This window comes from Triticum urartu, chromosome 3 (genome assembly GCF_003073215.2).
Source record: "Triticum urartu cultivar G1812 chromosome 3, Tu2.1, whole genome shotgun sequence".
Classification (NCBI taxonomy): domain Eukaryota; kingdom Viridiplantae; phylum Streptophyta; class Magnoliopsida; order Poales; family Poaceae; genus Triticum; species Triticum urartu.
In genome coordinates, this window is record NC_053024.1 from 711,405,169 (window position 1) to 711,424,267 (window position 19,099).

The following is a 19,099-nucleotide window of genomic DNA, read 5'->3' on the forward strand; positions in this document are numbered from 1 at the left end:
TGCTGAGCTTTTATAACTTCAAGGTCAACCAACAAGTCAATAGCAGCAACAATCAGCAAATCCAGTACTGAAACTGAGGCAGGGTGCATCTAAAGTTCAGAGCATAACTGAAATGGGTAGTAACATATAGTAGTAACATGCACATCTTAGGCTGGTCACAATGGGGAGGAACTTAGGAGTAACATCACACACTCCAATACAACTTTGCTTATGTGGCACATATTTAATGAAGAGAGAGGTGCTTGTGGTAACTAGCTAAGTTACCGGAACATCACACACTCCAAGAAACAATGAGTCTATAACCTAATAAATACATCGTTGCATGACACTACATAGATGTTCCTACCCACTATGAAGATAGTACATAGTCTAAGAAAGTGTGTATGTTACTAGCTTATGTTCTTGCCCATTGTGACCAGCCTTACTACTCTATGTTACTACCTCTATAGTGGGGAGTAACATATGTGTGGTAACATGCAACACTTCATTTATTAGCCCATAGACTCATCTTGCCTTGATATGTGTGATGTTACTCATACTACTAGTAACATGCAACATTTCATTTATTAGCCCATAGACTCATCTCTCCCTTCTTCTCTCTCCCCTTTCTCTCTCTGGAGCATGCCTGCGTCGGCCTCTCCCGGCTCGCGCACCTCGCAGGACCAGCAGCAGCTGCAGTTCCAGCCGGCGCTCGTCCTCGCAGAACGTGGGCGAAGGGCGCGAACGCGGCAGGGCGGCGCGAGCATGTGCGTGGGTGAGCGGGCGAGCACGGGAGGCGGGCGCGCGTGCTGGCGAGCACGTCCGGGCGCGGGCGAGCGCACGGCGGGGGCGGGGCCACGCGTGGTGGTGGCGCGAGCAGGCCGGCGTGAGCGGGCGGGCGAGGCCGCGACGTGCGTGGGCGTGCGCGGCGCGAGCAGGCGGGCGAGGCCGTGGCGCGCGATGGCGTGCGACGCGAGCGGGCGGGCGGGCGAGACCGCGACGCGCGTGCGGGCGAAGGCGGCGGCGCGGCGAGGCGGCGATGCGAGCGGGCGGTCGCGGCGGCGTGCGCACGAGAGCCGGGGTGCGCCACGCACCTCCAGGAGGAAGGCGTCCATGCAGTTCCTGAAGGAAATATGCCCTAGAGGCAATAATAAAGTTATTATTTATTTCCTTATATCATGATAAATGTTTATTATTCATGCTAGAATTGTATTAACCGGAAACATAATACATGTGTGAATACATAGACAAACAGAGTGTCACTAGTATGCCTCTACTTGACTAGCTCGTTAATCAAAGATGGTTATGTTTCCTAACCATGGATAAAGAGTTGTTATTTGATTAACGGGATCACATCATTAGGTGAATGATCTGATTGACATGACCCATTCCATTAGCTTAGCACCCGATCGTTTAGTATGTTGCTATTGCTTTCTTCATGACTTATACATGTTCCTATGACTATGAGATTATGCAACTCCCGTTTGCCAGAGGAACACTTTGTGTGCTACCAAACGTCACAACATAACTGGGTGATTATAAAGGTGCTCTACAGGTGTCTCCAAAGGTACATGTTGGGTTGGCGTATTTCGAGATTAGGATTTGTCACTCCGATTGTCGGAGAGGTATCTCTGGGCCCTCTCGGTAATGCACATCACATAAGCCTTGCAAGCATTGCAACTAATGAGTTAGTTGTGAGATGATGTATTACGGAACGAGTGAAGAGACTTGCTTGTAACGAGATTGAACTAGGTATTGAGATACCGACGATCGAATCTCGGGCAAGTAACATACCGATGACAAAGGGAACAACGTATGTTGTTATGCGGTATGACCGATAAAGATCTTCGTAGAATATGTAGGAGCCAATATGGGCATCCAGGTCCCGCTATTGGTTATTGACCGGAGACATGTCTCGGTCATGTCTACATTGTTCTCGAACCCGTAGGGTCCGCACGCTTAAGGTTTCGATGACAGTTATATTATGAGTTTATGAGTTTTGATGTACCGAAGGAGTTCGGAGTCTCGGATGAGATCGGGGACATGACGAGGAGTCTGGAAATGTTCGATACGTAAAGATCGATATATTGGACGACTATATTCGGACATCGGAAAGGTTCCGAGTGATTCGGGTATTTTTCGGAGTACCGGGGAGTTACGGGAATACGGGGAAGAGTATTGGGCCTTAATGGGCTTTAGTGGGAAGGAGGCAGGAGGTGGCGCGCGCCCCTCCCAAGCCCAGTCCGAATTGGACAAGGGGTTTGGGGCGCGGCCCCCCTCTCCCTTCCTTCTCCACTTCCCTCCTTTCCCCCCTTCTCCTAGTTGGACTAGGAAAGAAGGAGTCCTACTCCCGGTGGGAGTAGGACTCCCCTTGGCGCGCCCTCCTCCTAGGGCCGGCCTCCTCCTCCCTTGCTCCTTTATATACGGGGGCAGGGGGCACCCTAGAGACACAAGTTGATCTACGTGATCTTATTCTTAGCCGTGTGCGGTGCCCCCTTCCACCATAGTCCTCGATAATATTGTAGCGGTGCTTAGGCAAATCCCTGCGACGGTAGAACATCAAGATCGTCACCATGCCGTCGTGCTGACGGAACTCTTCCCTGACACTTTGCTGGATCGGAGTCCGGGGATCGTCATCGAGCTGAACGTGTGCTAGAACTCGGAGGTGCCGTAGTTTCGGTGCTTGATCGGTCGGGCCGTGGAGACGTACGACTACATCAACCAAGTTAACGCTTCCGTTGTCGATCTACAAGGGTACGTAGATCACACTCTCCCCCCTCTCGTTGCTATGCATCACCATGATCTTGCGTGTGCGTAGGAATTTTTTTGAAATTACTACGAAACCCAACAGTGGTATCAGAGCCTAGGTTTTATGTGTTGATGTTATATGCACGAGTAGAACACAAGTGAGTTGTGGGCGATATAAGTCATACTGCTTACCAGCATGTCATACTTTGGTTCGGCGGTATTGTTGGATGAAGCGGCCCGGACCGACATTACGCGTACGCTTACGCGAGACCGGTTCTCCCGACGTGCTTTGCACAAAGGTGGCTAGCGGGTGACAGTTTCTCCAACTTTAGTTGAACCGAGTGTGGCTACGCCCGGTCCTTGCGAAGGTTAAAACAACACCAACTTGACAAACTATCGTTGTGGTTTTGATGCGTAGGTAAGATTGGTTCTTGCTTAAGCCCGTAGCAGCCACGTAAAACTTGCAACAACAAAGTAGAGGACGTCTAACTTGTTTTTGCAGGGCATGTTGTGATGTGATATGGTCAAGACATGATGCTAAATTTTATTGTATGAGATGATCATGTTTTGTAACCGAGCTATCGGCAACTGGCAGGAGCCAGATGGTTGTCGCTTTATTGTATGCAATGCAATCGCGCTGTAATGCTTTACTTTATCACTAAGCGGTAGCGATAGTCGTGGAAGCATAAGATTGGCGAGACGAGAACGATGCTACGATGGAGATCAAGGTGTCGCGCCGGTGACGATGGTGATCACGACGGTGCTTCGAGGATGGAGATCACAAGCACAAGATGATGATGGCCATATCATATCACTTATATTGATTGCATGTGATGTTTATCTTTTTATGCATCTTATCTTGCTTTGATTGACGGTAGCATTATAAGATGATCTCTCACTAAATTATCAAGAAGTGTTCTCCCTGAGTATGCGCCGTTGCCAAAGTTCGTCGTGCCCAGACACCACGTGATGATCGGGTGTGATAAGCTCTACGTCCATCTACAATAGGTGCAAGCCAGTTTTGCACACACAGAATACTCAGGTTAAACTTGACGAGCCTAGCATATGCAGATATGGCCTCGGAACACGGAGACCGAAAGGTCGAGCGTGAATCATATAGTAGATATGATCAACATAGCGATGTTCACCAATGAAACTACTCCATCTCATGTGATGATCAGACATGGTTTAGTTGATTTGGATCACGTAATCACTTAGAGGATTAGAGGGATGTCTATCTAAGTGGGAGTTCTTAAGTAATATGATTAAATTGAACTTAAATTTATCATGAACTTAGTCCTGGTAGTATTTTGCAAATTATTTTATAGATCAATAGCTCGCGTTGTCGCTTCCCTGTGTTTATTTTGATATGTTCCTAGAGAAAATTGTGTTGAAAGATGTTAGTAGCAATGATGCGGATTGGATTCGTGATGTGAGGTTTATCCTCATTGCTGCACAGAAGAATTATGTCCTTGATGCACCGCTAGGTGACAGACCTATTGCAGGAGCAGATGCAGACGTTATGAATGTTTGGCTAGCTCAATATGATGACTACTTGATAGTTTAGTGCACCATACTTAGATGGCTTAGAATCGGGACTTCAAAGACGTTTTGAACGTCATGGACCATAGGAGATGTTCCAGGAGTTGAAGTTAATATTTCAAGCAAATACCCGAGTTGAGAGATATGAAGTCTCCAACTAGTTCTATAGCTAAAAGATGGAGGAGAATCGCTCAACTAGTGTGCATGTGCTCAGATTGTGTGGGTACTACAATCGCTTGAATCAAGTGGGAGTTAATCTTCCAGATAAGATAGTGATTGACAGAATTCTCTAGTCACCATCACCAAGTTAGTAGAACTTCGTGATGAACTATAATATGCAAGGGATAACGGAAACAACTCCCAAGCTCTTCATGATGCTGAAATCAACGAAGGTAGAAATCAAGAAAAACATCAAGTGTTGATGGTTGATAAGACCACTAGTTTCAAGAAAAGGGCAAAGGGTAGAAGGGGAACTTCAAGAAGAACGGCAAGCAAGCTGCTGCTCAAGTGAAGAAGCCCAAGTCTGATCCTAAGCCTGAGACTAAGTGCTTCTACTGCAAAAGGACTAGTCACTGGAAGCAGAACTACCCCAAGTGATTGGCGGATAAGAAGGATGGCAAAGTGAACATAAGTATATTTCATATACATGTTATTGATGTGTACTTTACTAGTGTTTATAGCAACCCCTCAGTAATAGATACTAGTTCAGTTGCTAAGATTAGTAACTCGAAACGGGAGTTGCAGAATAAACAGAGACTAGTTAAGGGTGAAGTGACGATGTGTGTTGGAAGTGGTTCCAAGATTGATATGATCATCATCGCGCACTCCCTATACTTTTGGGATTAGTGTTGAACCTAAATAAGTGTTATTTGGTGTTTGCATTGAGCATGAATATGATTTGATCATGTTTATTTAATACGGTTATTCATTTAAGTAAGAGAATAAATTGTTGTTCTGGTTACATGAATAAAACCTTATATGATTACACACCCAATGAAAATAGTTCGTTGGATCTCGATTGTAGTAATACACATAATGATAATATTGAAACCAAAAGATGCAAAGTTAATAATGATAGTGCAACTTATTTGTGGCACTGCTGTTTAGGTCATATTGGTGTAAAGCGCATGAAGAAACTCCATGCTGATAGGCTTTTGGAATCACTTGATTATGAATCAGTTGATGCTTGCGAACCATGCCTCATGGGCAAGATGACTAAGACTCCGTTCTTCGGAATAATGGAGCGAGCAACAAATTTGTTGGAAATCATACATACTGATGTATGTGGTCCGATGAATATTGAGACTCGCGACAGGTATCATTATTTTCTGATCTTCACAGATGATTTGAGCAGATATGAGTATATCTACTTGATGAAACATAAGTCTGAAACATTTGAAAAGTTCAAAGAATTTCAGAGTGAAGTGGAAAATCATCGTAACAAGAAAATAAAGTTTCTACGATCTGATCGTGGAGAAGAGTATTTGAGTTATGAGTTTGGTCTTCAGTTAAAACAATGTGAAATAGTTTCACTACTCACGCCACCTGGAACACCATAGCATAATGGTGTGTCTGAACGTCACAACCGTACTTTATTAGATATGGTGCGACCTATGATGTCTCTTACCGATCTACCATTATCGTTTTGGGGTTATGCATTAAAGACAGCTGCATTCACGTTTAAAAGGGCACCATCTAAGTCCGTTGAGATGACACAATCTGAACTGTGGTTTGGCAAGAAACCAAAGTTGTCGTTTCTTAAAGTTTGGGATTGTGATGCTTATATGAAAAAGTTTCATCCTGATAAGCTCAAACCCAAATCGGAGAAATATGTCTTCATAGGATACCCAAGGAGACTATTGGGTACACCTTCTATCACAGATCCGAAGGCAAGACATTCGTTGCTAAGAATGGATCCTTTCCAGAGAAGGAGTTTCTCTCGAAAGAAGTGAGTGGGAGGAAAGTAGAAAACTTGATAAGGTAATTGTACCATCTCCCTTATTGGAAAGTAGTTCATCACAGAAATCTGTTCTTGTGACTACTACACCAATTAGTGAGGAAGCTAATGATGATGATCATGTAACTTCAGATCAAGTTACTACCGAATCTCGTAGGTAAACCAGAGTGAGATCCGCACCAGAGTGGTACGGTAATCCTGTTCTGGAAGTCATGTTACTAGACCATGACGAACTTGCGAACTATGAAGAAGCGATGGTGAGCCCAGATTCCGCAAAATGGCTTGAGGCCATGAAATCTGAGATGGGATCCATGTATGAGCACAAAGTATGGACTTTGGTTGACTTGCCCGATGATCGGCAAGCCATAGAAAATAAATGGATCTTCAAGAGGAAGACGGACGCTGATAGTAGTGTTACTATCTACAAAGCTAGAATTGTCGCAAAAGGTTTTCGACAAAGTTCAAGGTGTTGACTACGATGAGATTTTCTCACTCGTATCGATGCTTAAAAGTCTGTCCAAATCATGTTAGCAATTGCCGCATTTTTTGAAATCTGGCAAATGGATAACAAAACTGCAATCCTTAATGAATTTCTTAAAGAAAGAGTTGTATATGATGCAACCAGAAGGTTTTGTCAATCCTAAAGGTGCTAACAAAATAAGCAAGCTCCAGCGATCCATCTATGGACTGGTGCAAGCATCTCGGAGTTGGAATAAACGCTTGATAGTATGATCAAAGCATATAGATTTATACAGACTTGCGGTGAAGCCTGTATTTATAAGAAAGTGAGTGGGAGCACTACAAAATTTCTGATAAGTATATGTGAATGACATATTGTTGATCAGAGATAATGTAGAATTATTCTGCAAAGCATAAAGGAGTGTTTGAAAGGAGTTTTTCAAAGAAATACCTCGGTGAAGCTGCTTACATATTGAGCATCAAGATCTATAGAGATAGATCAAGACGCTTGATAAGTTTTTTCAATAAGTACAAACCTTGACAAGATTTTGAAGTAGTTCAAAATGGAGCAGTCAAAGAAAGAGTTCTTGCCTGTGTTACAAGGTGTGAAATTGAGTAAGACTCAAAGCCCGACCACGGCAGAAGATAGAAATAGAATGAAAGTCATTCCCTATGCCTCAGCCATAGGTTCTATAAAGTATGCCATGCTATGTACCAGATCTATTGTATACCCTACACTGTGTTAAGCAAGGGAATACGATAGTGATCTAAGAGTAGATCACTGGACAGCGGTCAAAATTATCCTTAGTGGAATAAGGAAATATTTCTCAATTATGGAGGTGACAAAAAGGTTCGTCGTAAAAAGTTACGTCGATGCAAGTATTGACACAGATCTGGATGACTCTAAGTCTCGATCTAGATACATATTGAAAGTGGGAGCAATAAGCTAGAGTAGCTCCGTGCAGAGCATTGTTGACATAGAAATTCGCAAAATACTTACAGATCTGAATGTGACAGATCCGTTGACTAAAATTATCTCACAAGCAAAACATGATAACACCTTAGTACTCTTTGGGTGTTAATCACATAGCAATGTGAACTAGATTACTAACTCTAGTAAACCCTTTGGGTGTTGATCACATATCTATGTGAACTATGGGTGTTAATCACATGGTGATGTGAACTATTGCTGTTAAATCACATGGCGATGTGAACTACATTATTGACTCTAGTGCAAGTGGGAGACTGAAGGAAATATGCCCTAGAGGCAATAGTAAAGTTATTATTTATTTGCTTATATCATGATAAATGTTTATTATTCATGCTAGAATTGTATTAACCGAAAACATAATACATGTGTGAATACATAGACAAACAGAGTGTCACTAGTATGCCTCTACTTGACTAGCTCATTAATCAAAGATGGTTATGTTTCCTAACCATGGATAAAGAGTTGTTATTTGATTAACGGGATCACATCATTAGGTGAATGATCTGATTGACATGACCCATTCCATTAGCTTAGCACCCGATCGTTTAGTATGTTGCTATTGCTTTCTTCATGACTTATACATGTTCCTATGACTATGAGATTATGCAACTCCCGTTTGCCAGAGGAACACTTTGTGTGCTACCAAACGTCACAACGTAACTGGGTGATTATAAAGGTGCTCTACAGGTGTCTCCAAAGATACATGTTGGGTTGGTGTATTTCGAGATTAGGATTTGTCACTCCAATTGTCGGAGAGGTATCTCTGGGCCCTCTCGGTAATGCACATCACATAAGGCTTGCAAGCATTGCAACTAATGAGTTAGTTGTGAGATGTATTACGGAACGAGTAAAGAGACTTGTCGGTAACGAGATTGAACTAGGTATTGAGATACCGACGATCGAATCTCGGGCAAGTAACATACCGATGACAAAGGGAACAACGTATGTTGTTATGCGGTCTGACCGATAAAGATCTTCGTAGAATATGTAGGAGCCAATATGGGCATCCAGGTCCCGCTATTGGTTATTAACCAGAGACGTGTCTCGGTCATGTCTACATTGTTCTTGAACCCGTAGGGTCCGCACGCTTAAGGTTTCGATGTCAGTTATATTACGAGTTTATGAGTTTTGATGTACCGAAGGAGTTCGGAGTCCCGGATGAGATCGGGGACATGACGAGGAGTCTCGAAATGTTCGAGACGTAAAGATCGATATATTGGACGACTATATTCGGACATCGGAAAGGTTCCGAGTGATTCGGGTATTTTTCGGAGTACCGGGGAGTTAGGGGAATACGGGGAAGAGTATTGGGCCTTAATGGGCTTTAGTGGGAAGGAGCCAGGAGGTGGCGCGCGCCCCTCCCAAGCCCAGTCCGAATTAGACAAGGGGTTTGGGGCGCGGCCCCCCTCTCCCTTCCTTCTCCACTTCCTTCCTTTCCCCCCTTCTCCTAGTTGTACTAGCAAAGAAGGAGTCCTACTCCCGGTGGGAGTAGGACTCCCCTTGGCGCGCCCTCCTCCTAGGGCCGGCCTCCTCCTCCCTTGCTCCTTTATATACGGGGGCAGGGGGCACCCTAGAGACACAAGTTGATCTACGTGATCTTATTCTTAGCCGTGTGCGGTGCCCCCTTCCACCATAGTCCTCGATAATATTGTAGCGGTGCTTAGGCGAAGCCCTGCGATGGTAGAACATCAAGATCGTCACCACGCCGTCGTGCTGACGGAACTCTTCCCCGACACTTTGCTGGATCGGAGTCCGGGGATCGTCATCGAGCTGAACGTGTGCTAGAACTCGGAGGTGCCGTAGTTTCGGTGCTTGATCGGTCGGGCCGTGGAGACGTACGACTACATCAACCAAGTTAACACTTCCGTTGTCGATCTACAAGGGTACGTTGATCACACTCTCCCCCTCTCGTTGCTATGCATCACCATGATCTTGCGTGTGCGTAGGAATTTTTTTGAAATTACTACGAAACCCAACAGTTCCACACGCTCAGCACTGCCCACGACGCTGGCGGCGCAGCGAGGAACGCCTCGACGTCCCTGTGCCAACTTGTTCCCGCCGGCAGCGCCAGGAACGTGCCGAGCGACAGTGTGTTGGACAGCACGACGTCGATGTCGGCGGGGAAGAACTCGATGGCGGCAAAGTGCCAGCGGTAGAGGCGCTCGGCGTCGGCAGGAGGGGGGCTCGAGGCGCACGATGGAGGCGCGCGCGCAAGGGCTTGAGGGCGTGGCGGAACACCGGGTGCACGAGAGACGACGACGTGAGGCGCGCGACGCGGCGAGGCGGCGGCGCGAGCGGGCGGTCGCGGCGGCGGCTCTTCACTGCTATGGGACGGCCACGACGGGCGAGTGGGCGCGGGCGGGGAGGAGGCGTGCCGGTCACGGCGAGCTGGCGCGTGCACGACGCAACGCGTGCTGCTGTCGACGGGCCAAATGCATACGCCGACAATTTGGGGTTGGTGGCCGCGTTGGGCGCCTTCAACAAAGCCCGGACACGCACGTCTGTTTTGACACCCATTGTCATCCCAAACGGATGAAATCCGAACAAAGCACTAATGCATGTAAGGCCAACTCCACCGCCCGACCCCAAAACGGATGTCCGCTTTGTTCGTCGGAGGAGGGTCAAAACAGTGAGATCGATCTTGACCTGATTTCCGTGTTGCCGTTGATGTGTTGCGGTTGCGGTTGCTATCCGGACGGCTGACTCTGTCCGCCCACCCCGCCGCTCATCCAGGGGAAAATTCCTAAACGTAGTAGACTTGACCCGATTTTTTACTGGCCGGCCTAATTCAACACTCTTCGAAAGTGCGCGGGGGGGGGGGGGGGGTTAAACCAAACCACAGCCTTTTTGAGGTCAAATGTTTACGTGACCTTGCACGTACGCACCTACGTACGTACGGTGCTCCTCGTATTGCACAGTTGCATGGTGATGCATGCTGGTGTGCTCCCATATTTAACAAAATGTAGCATGGATCATTTCCACAGATATGCTACTGCAGGTATACAATCTAACCAGAAGAGTAGCAAATTGACTGGCATGACAATACCAGCATATCTAATGTCACATATGGATAACTCAACTGATTTTTTTGGAACAACTATTATCTTGTACATATTTATGGTCACATTATACATATGGGTAAAATGGTCTTTTCACGTGTACAAAATGCACTAGAGTGTTATATAGGGAAAACAATTAAGACTAGAGATCATATAGGAAAGAAAATTTTCTCCAGTGTCAAATAAGAAACACAATTTTAAGAGAGTGTAAAATAAGGAATTCTCTCTATATACATACTGGGCTATATGAACATGCATGCAGCACAGGCACACAGTCTGGATCGAATGCAAGTCAAAGCCTACCGCCACTATCGCCTTTTTTTTGCGGGGTTACCGCCACTATCACCGGCGGTAAGCTACAAAAGCTACCGCCACTAGCTATGTCGGTAGGCCTTGCGTACTGAGCAAACGCCGTCTGCATATTGACTAACGCCTATCGCCATTGATCTTGACGGTAGACAGTGAAAACCTACCGTCAAAGACGATATCGGTAGCGAAAGGGTCAAATCTGAAAATATTTTTAAAATGGGATTAAATTGCGCTAAACATTGACAAAAGGGTCAAAACAGTGAAATCGGCCGTCGGAGGAGGGTAGGCGAGCAATTCGACGTGATCGGGTCAAGATCGATCTCATCGGCGGCACTGTTGCGCGCCCGACCAACATGTCTTTCTTTTCTTTCTTTCTTTCTTTCTTTCGGCCCTGCTGTTGCTGCAGCCGGTGCCGGCCGGTCTCTTCTTTTCTCCCTTTGTGATACTAGGCTGACAGAGTGAGCGAGTGGCCACTGATCATGGCCTCGCCTTTTCCCTTGCGTGCCCACGGTTGCCCGTCCCGTCGCCGGCCGGACTATCAAGGGAGTAGGGTCACATGCATGCGTACAGTAGGTTCGGTTATCTCTAATCTAATACCATCCTCCCTCCCTTCCTCTGCACCCTCTGCTCTGTTGGTGCGTGCATTCTCTTGTGCTTATCCTGGAAGATCTCATAGTGATCGCGGATTTGATTTGAGATTTGACGGACCCAAGCCAAGCATAGGATATTGAATTCATGCTCCAACCAACTCATCCAAAAGTCCGAACTGATGGAGGGAGGCGGGCAATATATTTCAACACTCCTCCTCACGTCTAGCCTATTTTTGTCATTAGACGTGGGATCGATGTACGCCGCAGAATTGTTTTTATTTAATAGTGCGTTGGTAGGGTTTTGAACTCAAGACCTCTTGGCTCGGATACCATATTGAATTCATGCTCCAACCAACTCATCCAAAAGTCGGGGAGAACACTTCAGAGCCAGTGGCTAGGTGGGAGGGTGTCAGTTATGCGCCACCGCCTGCCGTGCGCCAATCTTCCCCCTCTCGCCGTCGGATGCCTCGAATGAGGATCCAGTGCTGCTTGCGAATAGGCGACCAAATAAGCAGCTCCCCTTTGGGAGCTGCGGCCCCCAATCGAATCAGCAAGAGCATCAGCTCTTTAGGGAGCGGCGATCCGCAATCAAGCGGCTCCTCTCCGAGCTGCGACCGGCAATCCAAGCAATCAAGCGGCTCCTCTCTGAGCCGCAGTCGGAAATCAAAGCGGCTCCCTTTTTTAGTGGCTAATCCGGAATCAAACCAGTCCTTTCCAGATTACAATCAGAAACAGGCCCTCTTTCGAATTCAGTCTCCGAGTCTCTATTGGTGGCGAGGACCTAGCGGCTATATATAAATATCTGGCCAGGCGGACGCCGCCATACTTCTCCCAGCCAATCTTCGGAGGAGACCAAGCGGGGGCAACTCGTGAGCCTTCATCAGCTGCCAAATTCACGGTGACCAATTCTTCTCCTGCCTCGGCGGATCTTCGTGGCAGCCATGGGGAAAGGCAATAAAGATGATAGGCTCAGCGCACTGCCTGATGACATTCTATTCAACATTCTTGATCGTCTCAATGTCCCCGAGGCTGCAAGAACCAGCATCCTCTCAAGACGGTGGAGTCAGCTCTGCCCTAAGCTCTCTCGTCTTATAATAAATGCTCTGGACTTCCTGCCTGAGGTTGTGTCACGCACCAACATCTCTGTTGATGAAGTGGTTAAGATCAATGCAGCTGCGGCTGAAGCGACAGAGAGTGTACTGGCACGTAGAAATCCAGGTGAACACACCATCCACCTTCTTTCTACGACGTTCTACCTGAGAGGTGATGTCCCCATATTCATTGGACATGCTGTTGGTCATGCCATGTCAACACACTTGGTCGAGAATGTCGAATTCAGTATTAGGACAGGGAAGGATCATGTCGCTGAAATTGAAGGTGATGATGAATTGGTCACCTGGGCGAGAGAATTCATGTTGTTCTTTGATGCTTGTCCAAATGCATTTGGTGGTCTCACAAGCCTCGACCTGGGGAATTTGAGGTTTGGTGAATCAGGCATATCCTGCATCCTCACCACCTGCAAGCGGTTGAAGCATCTGTACTTGTACAATTGTGACTCTGGTGATGGCAGCACGCTGCAAGTCGAACACGCTAATCTCAGTGTGCTTTGTATCGTTAATTGTTGTCTTGCACAAGTTAAGCTGAACTGGCTCCCTCAACTCACACAGCTGGCGTTTGACGGTTGGATAGAATTACAAGATCCACTGGTTCTTGGTCATGTTCCATTGCTTGAGGCTGTATGCCTCACGAATGTTGGCCTTAGTGTCAACAAGATGGTCAAGTTAAGTACATTTCTTAGCAGTACCTCTGTACAAGATCTGAAGTTGGGATTTTGTTCCGAAAAGATTTGGGTGCAGCCAGAATGTCTGACGGAAAGTCTGGCATCTGTGTTCCGACAACTAAGGTTTGTGAATCTAGTTGAACTTCCTGAAGGGTATGATCTCACCTGGACAATGTTCATTCTTGAAGCTGCACCCTTTCTGAAGGAGCTATACATGACAGTATGGGATCATGTGTGTCATATGGAATTGGATGAGGAGAAGCGGAAAAAATTACAGTATAGTGAGAACAAGGGTGTAGAGTGGGGCTCGACTGCATCTGATTTCCAACACCACAGTTTGGTCACACTCGTCATATTTGGCTTTGAATCTGAAGAATACTTTGTTAGTTATGTCAAACGTATTATGGCGGCGGCGATCAATCTAGAGGATGTGTTCCTGTATAGTAGGTTGGAGTTGGAGTGTGGCAAGTGCCAGGACTTGAAGCCGACAAGGTTCCCCTGGACTAAAAGGCAGAAGATTTCATTGAAGAAGAGAATCACTACAGGGATTGAGTCGTTTGCCATAATCCACTCGTCCGGGCCGTCGCGCCGCCGCTGCTTCCTCCCGCCGCCCATCCTGCGGAACCTCGTAGGCGGGCGCGGCGGGGGAGCTGGGGGCCGAGGGGAGAGCGCTGCGGCGGCTGGTGGACAGCATGATGAGGTCAATAGCACCTATTTTTGTGGGTGTTGTGAAGGATAGTGAGAACTTTGACTTCTGTATGTGCAATCCACCTTTCTTTGAGAGTATGGAGGAAGCTGGCCTTAACCCCAAAACTTCTTGTGCTGGAACTGCTGAAGAGATGGCTTGTCCTGGTGGCGAGCAAGCCTTTATAACACATCTAATTGAAGACAGTGTTTCTTTTAAGAACTCTTTCAGGTGGTTTACGTCGATGGTTGGCAGAAAAGCAAATCTAAAACTATTAGCATCCAAAGTCCGTGAAGCTGGGGCCTCAGTTGTGAAAACTACTGAGTTCGTGCAAGGACAAACAGCGAGATGGGGCCTTGCATGGTCGTTCATTGCTCCGAGAAAAAATGTTATAAGATCCAGTACACCAGGAAAAGTCCACCATTCTTTCATGCTTCAGGGTCTCCGACGTGGAAATGGTGCGTTTCAGGTGTTGAAGTCAGCTGAGACCTTTTTCTGTGCATCTAATCTATCATGTAAAACCGATTCTCTGTCATTTTCTATTGATGTTACATTGCCAGATGAGCAGACTCAGGCTGCAACATTGGATTGTGATGACCTTCCTGGTTCTGTTGAAGACAACTCTACAAAGGTGCATAGCATTGTTACAGGAGCATCCTTCCGTATTTCGGTGTTTGAACAGATGCCTGACACACTGTTAATCAAAGGTTCATTATTGAACAAGTCACTGTCAGGTACCTTCACATCACTGTTCTCCCAGCTGGAGGAGATGCTGAAGACGGAGTTCGTCAGCAAGGACCGGTAGCTCAAGAGTCCATCCCCGTCAACGGGGCCTTAATCATGAACAAGCGGATGAGGCTATTATTGTAACCCCTGCTGGCCTGAACTCTTTTCAACGCCAAGAAATGTGAAGCGTGGGCATCACGAGACTGACAGCAATGGCCCTGGCGGCCGGTGATAGCCACGAGCAAAGTCGTCACCGAAGGCGGCCTGCACCACACCCGATTCCAATTCCAATTCCATCTTTTGCTGCGCCGATGCCTACCAGCATGTTGTGTTGCTTTCATGGCGCCCCGTTGCTCGTCCGAATCTCGAAAGCGACTCCGGCAACGCCCGCCCATTCGAGAACCTCGCTCTGATACCATATTGAATTCATGCTCCAACCAACTCATCCAAAAGTCCGAACTGATGGAGAGAGGCGGGCAATATATTTCAACATAGGAAGCCATGCTTACCCATCGGATCCCATGTGCACAAACTAATAACCAGCCTCGAACGGCAGACCGCATTGAAACCAACAAACCCGCGGCGAACAAGATCACACTTCACACACGCAGACGTGACCTGACCTCCCATGCACGCACGCGAAACACAACGCCGACCCATCAATATCGCGATCCGATGGATGGATCGATGTGCCGAAAAGAATCGCGATCTTCCCGATCATGACGGATCGACGGACCCATGAACCCATATGATCTTCACGATCGACGGATCGACGGAGGAGAGATGCTCTGTTGTTCGTTTGACGATATGGAAACGGTGCCCGTCGTCGTCGGGTCTTTTCTTCTCCGGTAAGGTAAAAATGCATCACTTCAATGCATGGTAGGACTTTTTTTCTTTTTCGAAAAGGGGACTCCCCGGCGTATGCATCAGAGTGATGCATACGGCCATCTTATTAACCAAATAACAAAAAGTGCCAACAAGGTTCCAAAGTCTCCAACTGAAAAAAGAAAAAGATAGCTCACACAGAGCCTAAAAGGCTAGATACACAAACTAGCCAGGAAAAGACGCCACAACCGGCTGGCTAAAAATAGATAGGTAAACTAATTGCCTATCCTATTACATGACCATCATCCAAACCGGTTGAAGATATCCCGAGCTACCATCTCCCAACGGATAGATCCAGTAACCAAATGCTCCCTGGCCTCCATCGGAGTGAGTAGCGACCACGAACAGATCACTTCTGTAGCTCGGAAAATAACCTGCAAAAAATGAATCCGTGATGTTCTGTTAAAAACCAAATCATTTCTGCAATTCCAGATAGTCCACAACAAAGCGCAGACTCCAACCCGAATATGTCTTGCTAAGTCGGGCTCAACCCCATTAAGCCATGTCCCAAATAATGCGTTGACAGAAGTCGGTGGAGTAATATTAAAAGCAATATGGACCGTCTGCCAAAGAACTTTGGCCAACGGGCAATCAAAGAATAGATGCTTAATCATCTCATCCGATCACAGAAACTACACCTAGTAGGTCCTGTCCAATTACGCTTTATCAAGTTGTCCTTTGTTAAAATAAATTGTTTATGGACGAACCACATAAACACTTTAATTTTTAAAGGAACTTTGACAGCCCAGACATACTTGGAAGTTGGAATGGAGTTCGAATTAATAACATCAATATACATTGATTTAACTGTAAATACTCCAGATCTAGTCAACTTCCAGCGTAATTCATCGGGTTGGTGAGAAAGTTGAACCTCCATCAGTCTCCTAACTAGATGGAGCAATTCTTCCCAACGATTGCCCGCTAGCGACCCTCTAAACTGAATATTAAGGGGGATAGATTGTAATACTGTTGCCACGAACACCTCACGTCGTTGAGCAATCTGATATAAAGACGGATATTGAATGGCTAAAGGTGAGTTGCCAAGCCAAGTATCCTCCCAGAAACATGTACTTGCACCGTTTCCAATAACAAACCTCGTCCTATTGAACTTTGATTGTTTGACTTTCATTAGTCCTTTCCAGAAAGGCGAATCAGTCGGCCTGACTGTGACCTGGGACAATGTTTTAGTCTGCAGGTACTTGCTGCGGAGGATCTGCGCCCACATGGCCTCAGTCCCGAAAGAAAGCTTCCACAACCACTTACTAAGAAGGCATCTGTTCTTAACTTCAAGATTTTCAATACCAAGACCCCCTTGGTCTTTCGGTCGACAGATGATGTCCCATTTAGCAAGCCGGTATTTTCTTTTAAGTTCATCACCCTGCCAAAAGAAGCGCGACCGATAGAAGTCCAGTCTTTTCCTAACACCAACTGGGACCTCAAAGAATGATAAGAGGAACATAGGCATACTCGTGAGCACCGAATTAATCAAGATCAAACGACCTCCGTATGACATGAGCTTACCCTTCCAGCAGCTCAGTTTCTTCTCAAATCGATCCTCGATGCACTTCCATTCTCTGTTTGTCAGCCTACGATGGTGTATCGGAATGCCAAGGTATGAGAAAGGTAAACCCCCCAACTCGCACCCAAACAATTGCCTATAAGACTCCTGTTCATCTTTGGCTCTACCAAAGCAGAACAACTCGCTTTTATGAAAGTTCATCTTTAACCCGGTCAATTGTTCAAAAAGGCATAACACCAGCTTCATATTTCTCGCCTTGGCCAAATCATGCTCCATAAAGATGATTGTATCATCAGCGTATTTAAGGATGGATACACCTCCATCAACAAGATGAGGTACCAAACCACCCACTTGACCATTCTCCTTAGCCCTTCCTATCAAAATTGCTAACATATCCACCACAATGTTAAACAGGATAGGGGACATCGGATCTCCTTGTCTGAGGCCTTTATGTGTCTGGAAGTAATGACCTATATCGTCATTCACTTTAATTCCCACACTCCCTTTTTGCGTAAAGGATTCGACCTGTCGGCGCCAGGCTTCATCAAAACCTTTCATACGCAATGCCTGTTGGAGGAATGGCCACTTGACCTTATCATACGCTTTTTTGAAATCCACCTTAAAAATTACTCCATCTAATTTTTTGGAGTGGATTTCATGGAGCGTTTCATGAAGAACAACCACCCCTTCAAGGATGTTCCTGTCCGGCATGAAAGCAGTTTGGAATTGTTGCACCACAGAATGCGCAATCTGTGTGAGCCTATTGGTCCCGACCTTGGTGAAGATTTTGAAACTAACATTGAGGAGGCAGTCGGCCTGAACTGCTCAATTCTCACAGCATCCGTTTTCTTAGGGAGCAATGTGATAGTTCCAAAATTCAAGTGAAATAATTGAAGCCGTCCAGAGAATATATCATGAAACATAGGTAGTAAATCCCCTTTAATAATGTGCCAGCACTTTTTATAGAACTCGACCGGGAACCCATCCGGTCCGGGAGCCTTATTGTTTTTCATTTGTGCAATAGCATCAAACACCTCCTTCTCTGAGAACGGGGCAACCAGGATATCATTATCGGCACTAGACAATTGAGGCACATCCTCAGTCCTGGACTCATCGAGGGACATACAATTATCCTCCGGAGGTCCAAATAACTGTCTATAATAATCGGTAATATAGGTTTTGAGATTATCCTGACCTAAAATAGTACCCTCATCCTGTTCAAGTTGAAAGATCCGCTTCTTTCTGTGCTTACCATTAGCAATGAGGTGAAAGAATTGAGTATTCGCGTCCCCTTGGATCACTTTGCGGACCTTAGCTCGCAAAGCCCACTTCAATTCTTCTTCGCGGAGAAGTTCTTTCAACCTCTTCTCCGCCTCATTTTTAACCTGGAGCTCAGGAGGCAGCAAAATCGCGGATTCGGCTTTTATGTCCAGGGCCTGTACAAGAGAAAGGAGCCTATCCTTCTCGATCTTATACACCCCACTGAGGTGCTTAGGCCAACCCCATAAGAAACTTCTCAAATGCCTAATTTTATTCTGCCAATGCATGGTAGGAGTGGTAGCTCTCGTCCTTCAATTCTCGCAGATCTCTGCGTGCCATGATAAAACTTTGGCCGCGTGTGGATGCACATTTCGACAAGGAGTATCTTGAAGATCGACGCGGGGCTGCTGGGCAGGACCACGTTTTTTTCTTTCTTCTAGCAAGTCATCCTTGCAAACCAGTCAAGGTTAATGTGCTCGACAGACACGCCACACAAGTTCACCACCACGCCCTGAAATTCGCCATAGTTTAGTGGCGGTGTACGTGGACCGGATCGCCGGCTCCACCAGCTGAATCTCGCACGACCGATACGGGAAAGATTGCCGGGTCG

At 46.4% G+C, this 19,099-nt stretch overlaps 1 protein-coding gene across 1 annotated transcript; it reads left to right on the plus strand.

Annotated features, from left to right (window-relative positions):
* The first annotated feature begins 12,055 nt into the window (after positions 1-12,055).
* Positions 12,056-14,297, plus strand: LOC125549338 (putative F-box/FBD/LRR-repeat protein At3g49030). Its single transcript, XM_048712773.1, has one exon. It carries the CDS (start codon positions 12,576-12,578, stop codon positions 14,151-14,153), a length of 1,578 nt encoding a protein of 525 aa, XP_048568730.1. The 5' UTR covers positions 12,056-12,575; the 3' UTR covers positions 14,154-14,297.
* The last annotated feature ends 4,802 nt before the right edge of the window (positions 14,298-19,099 follow it).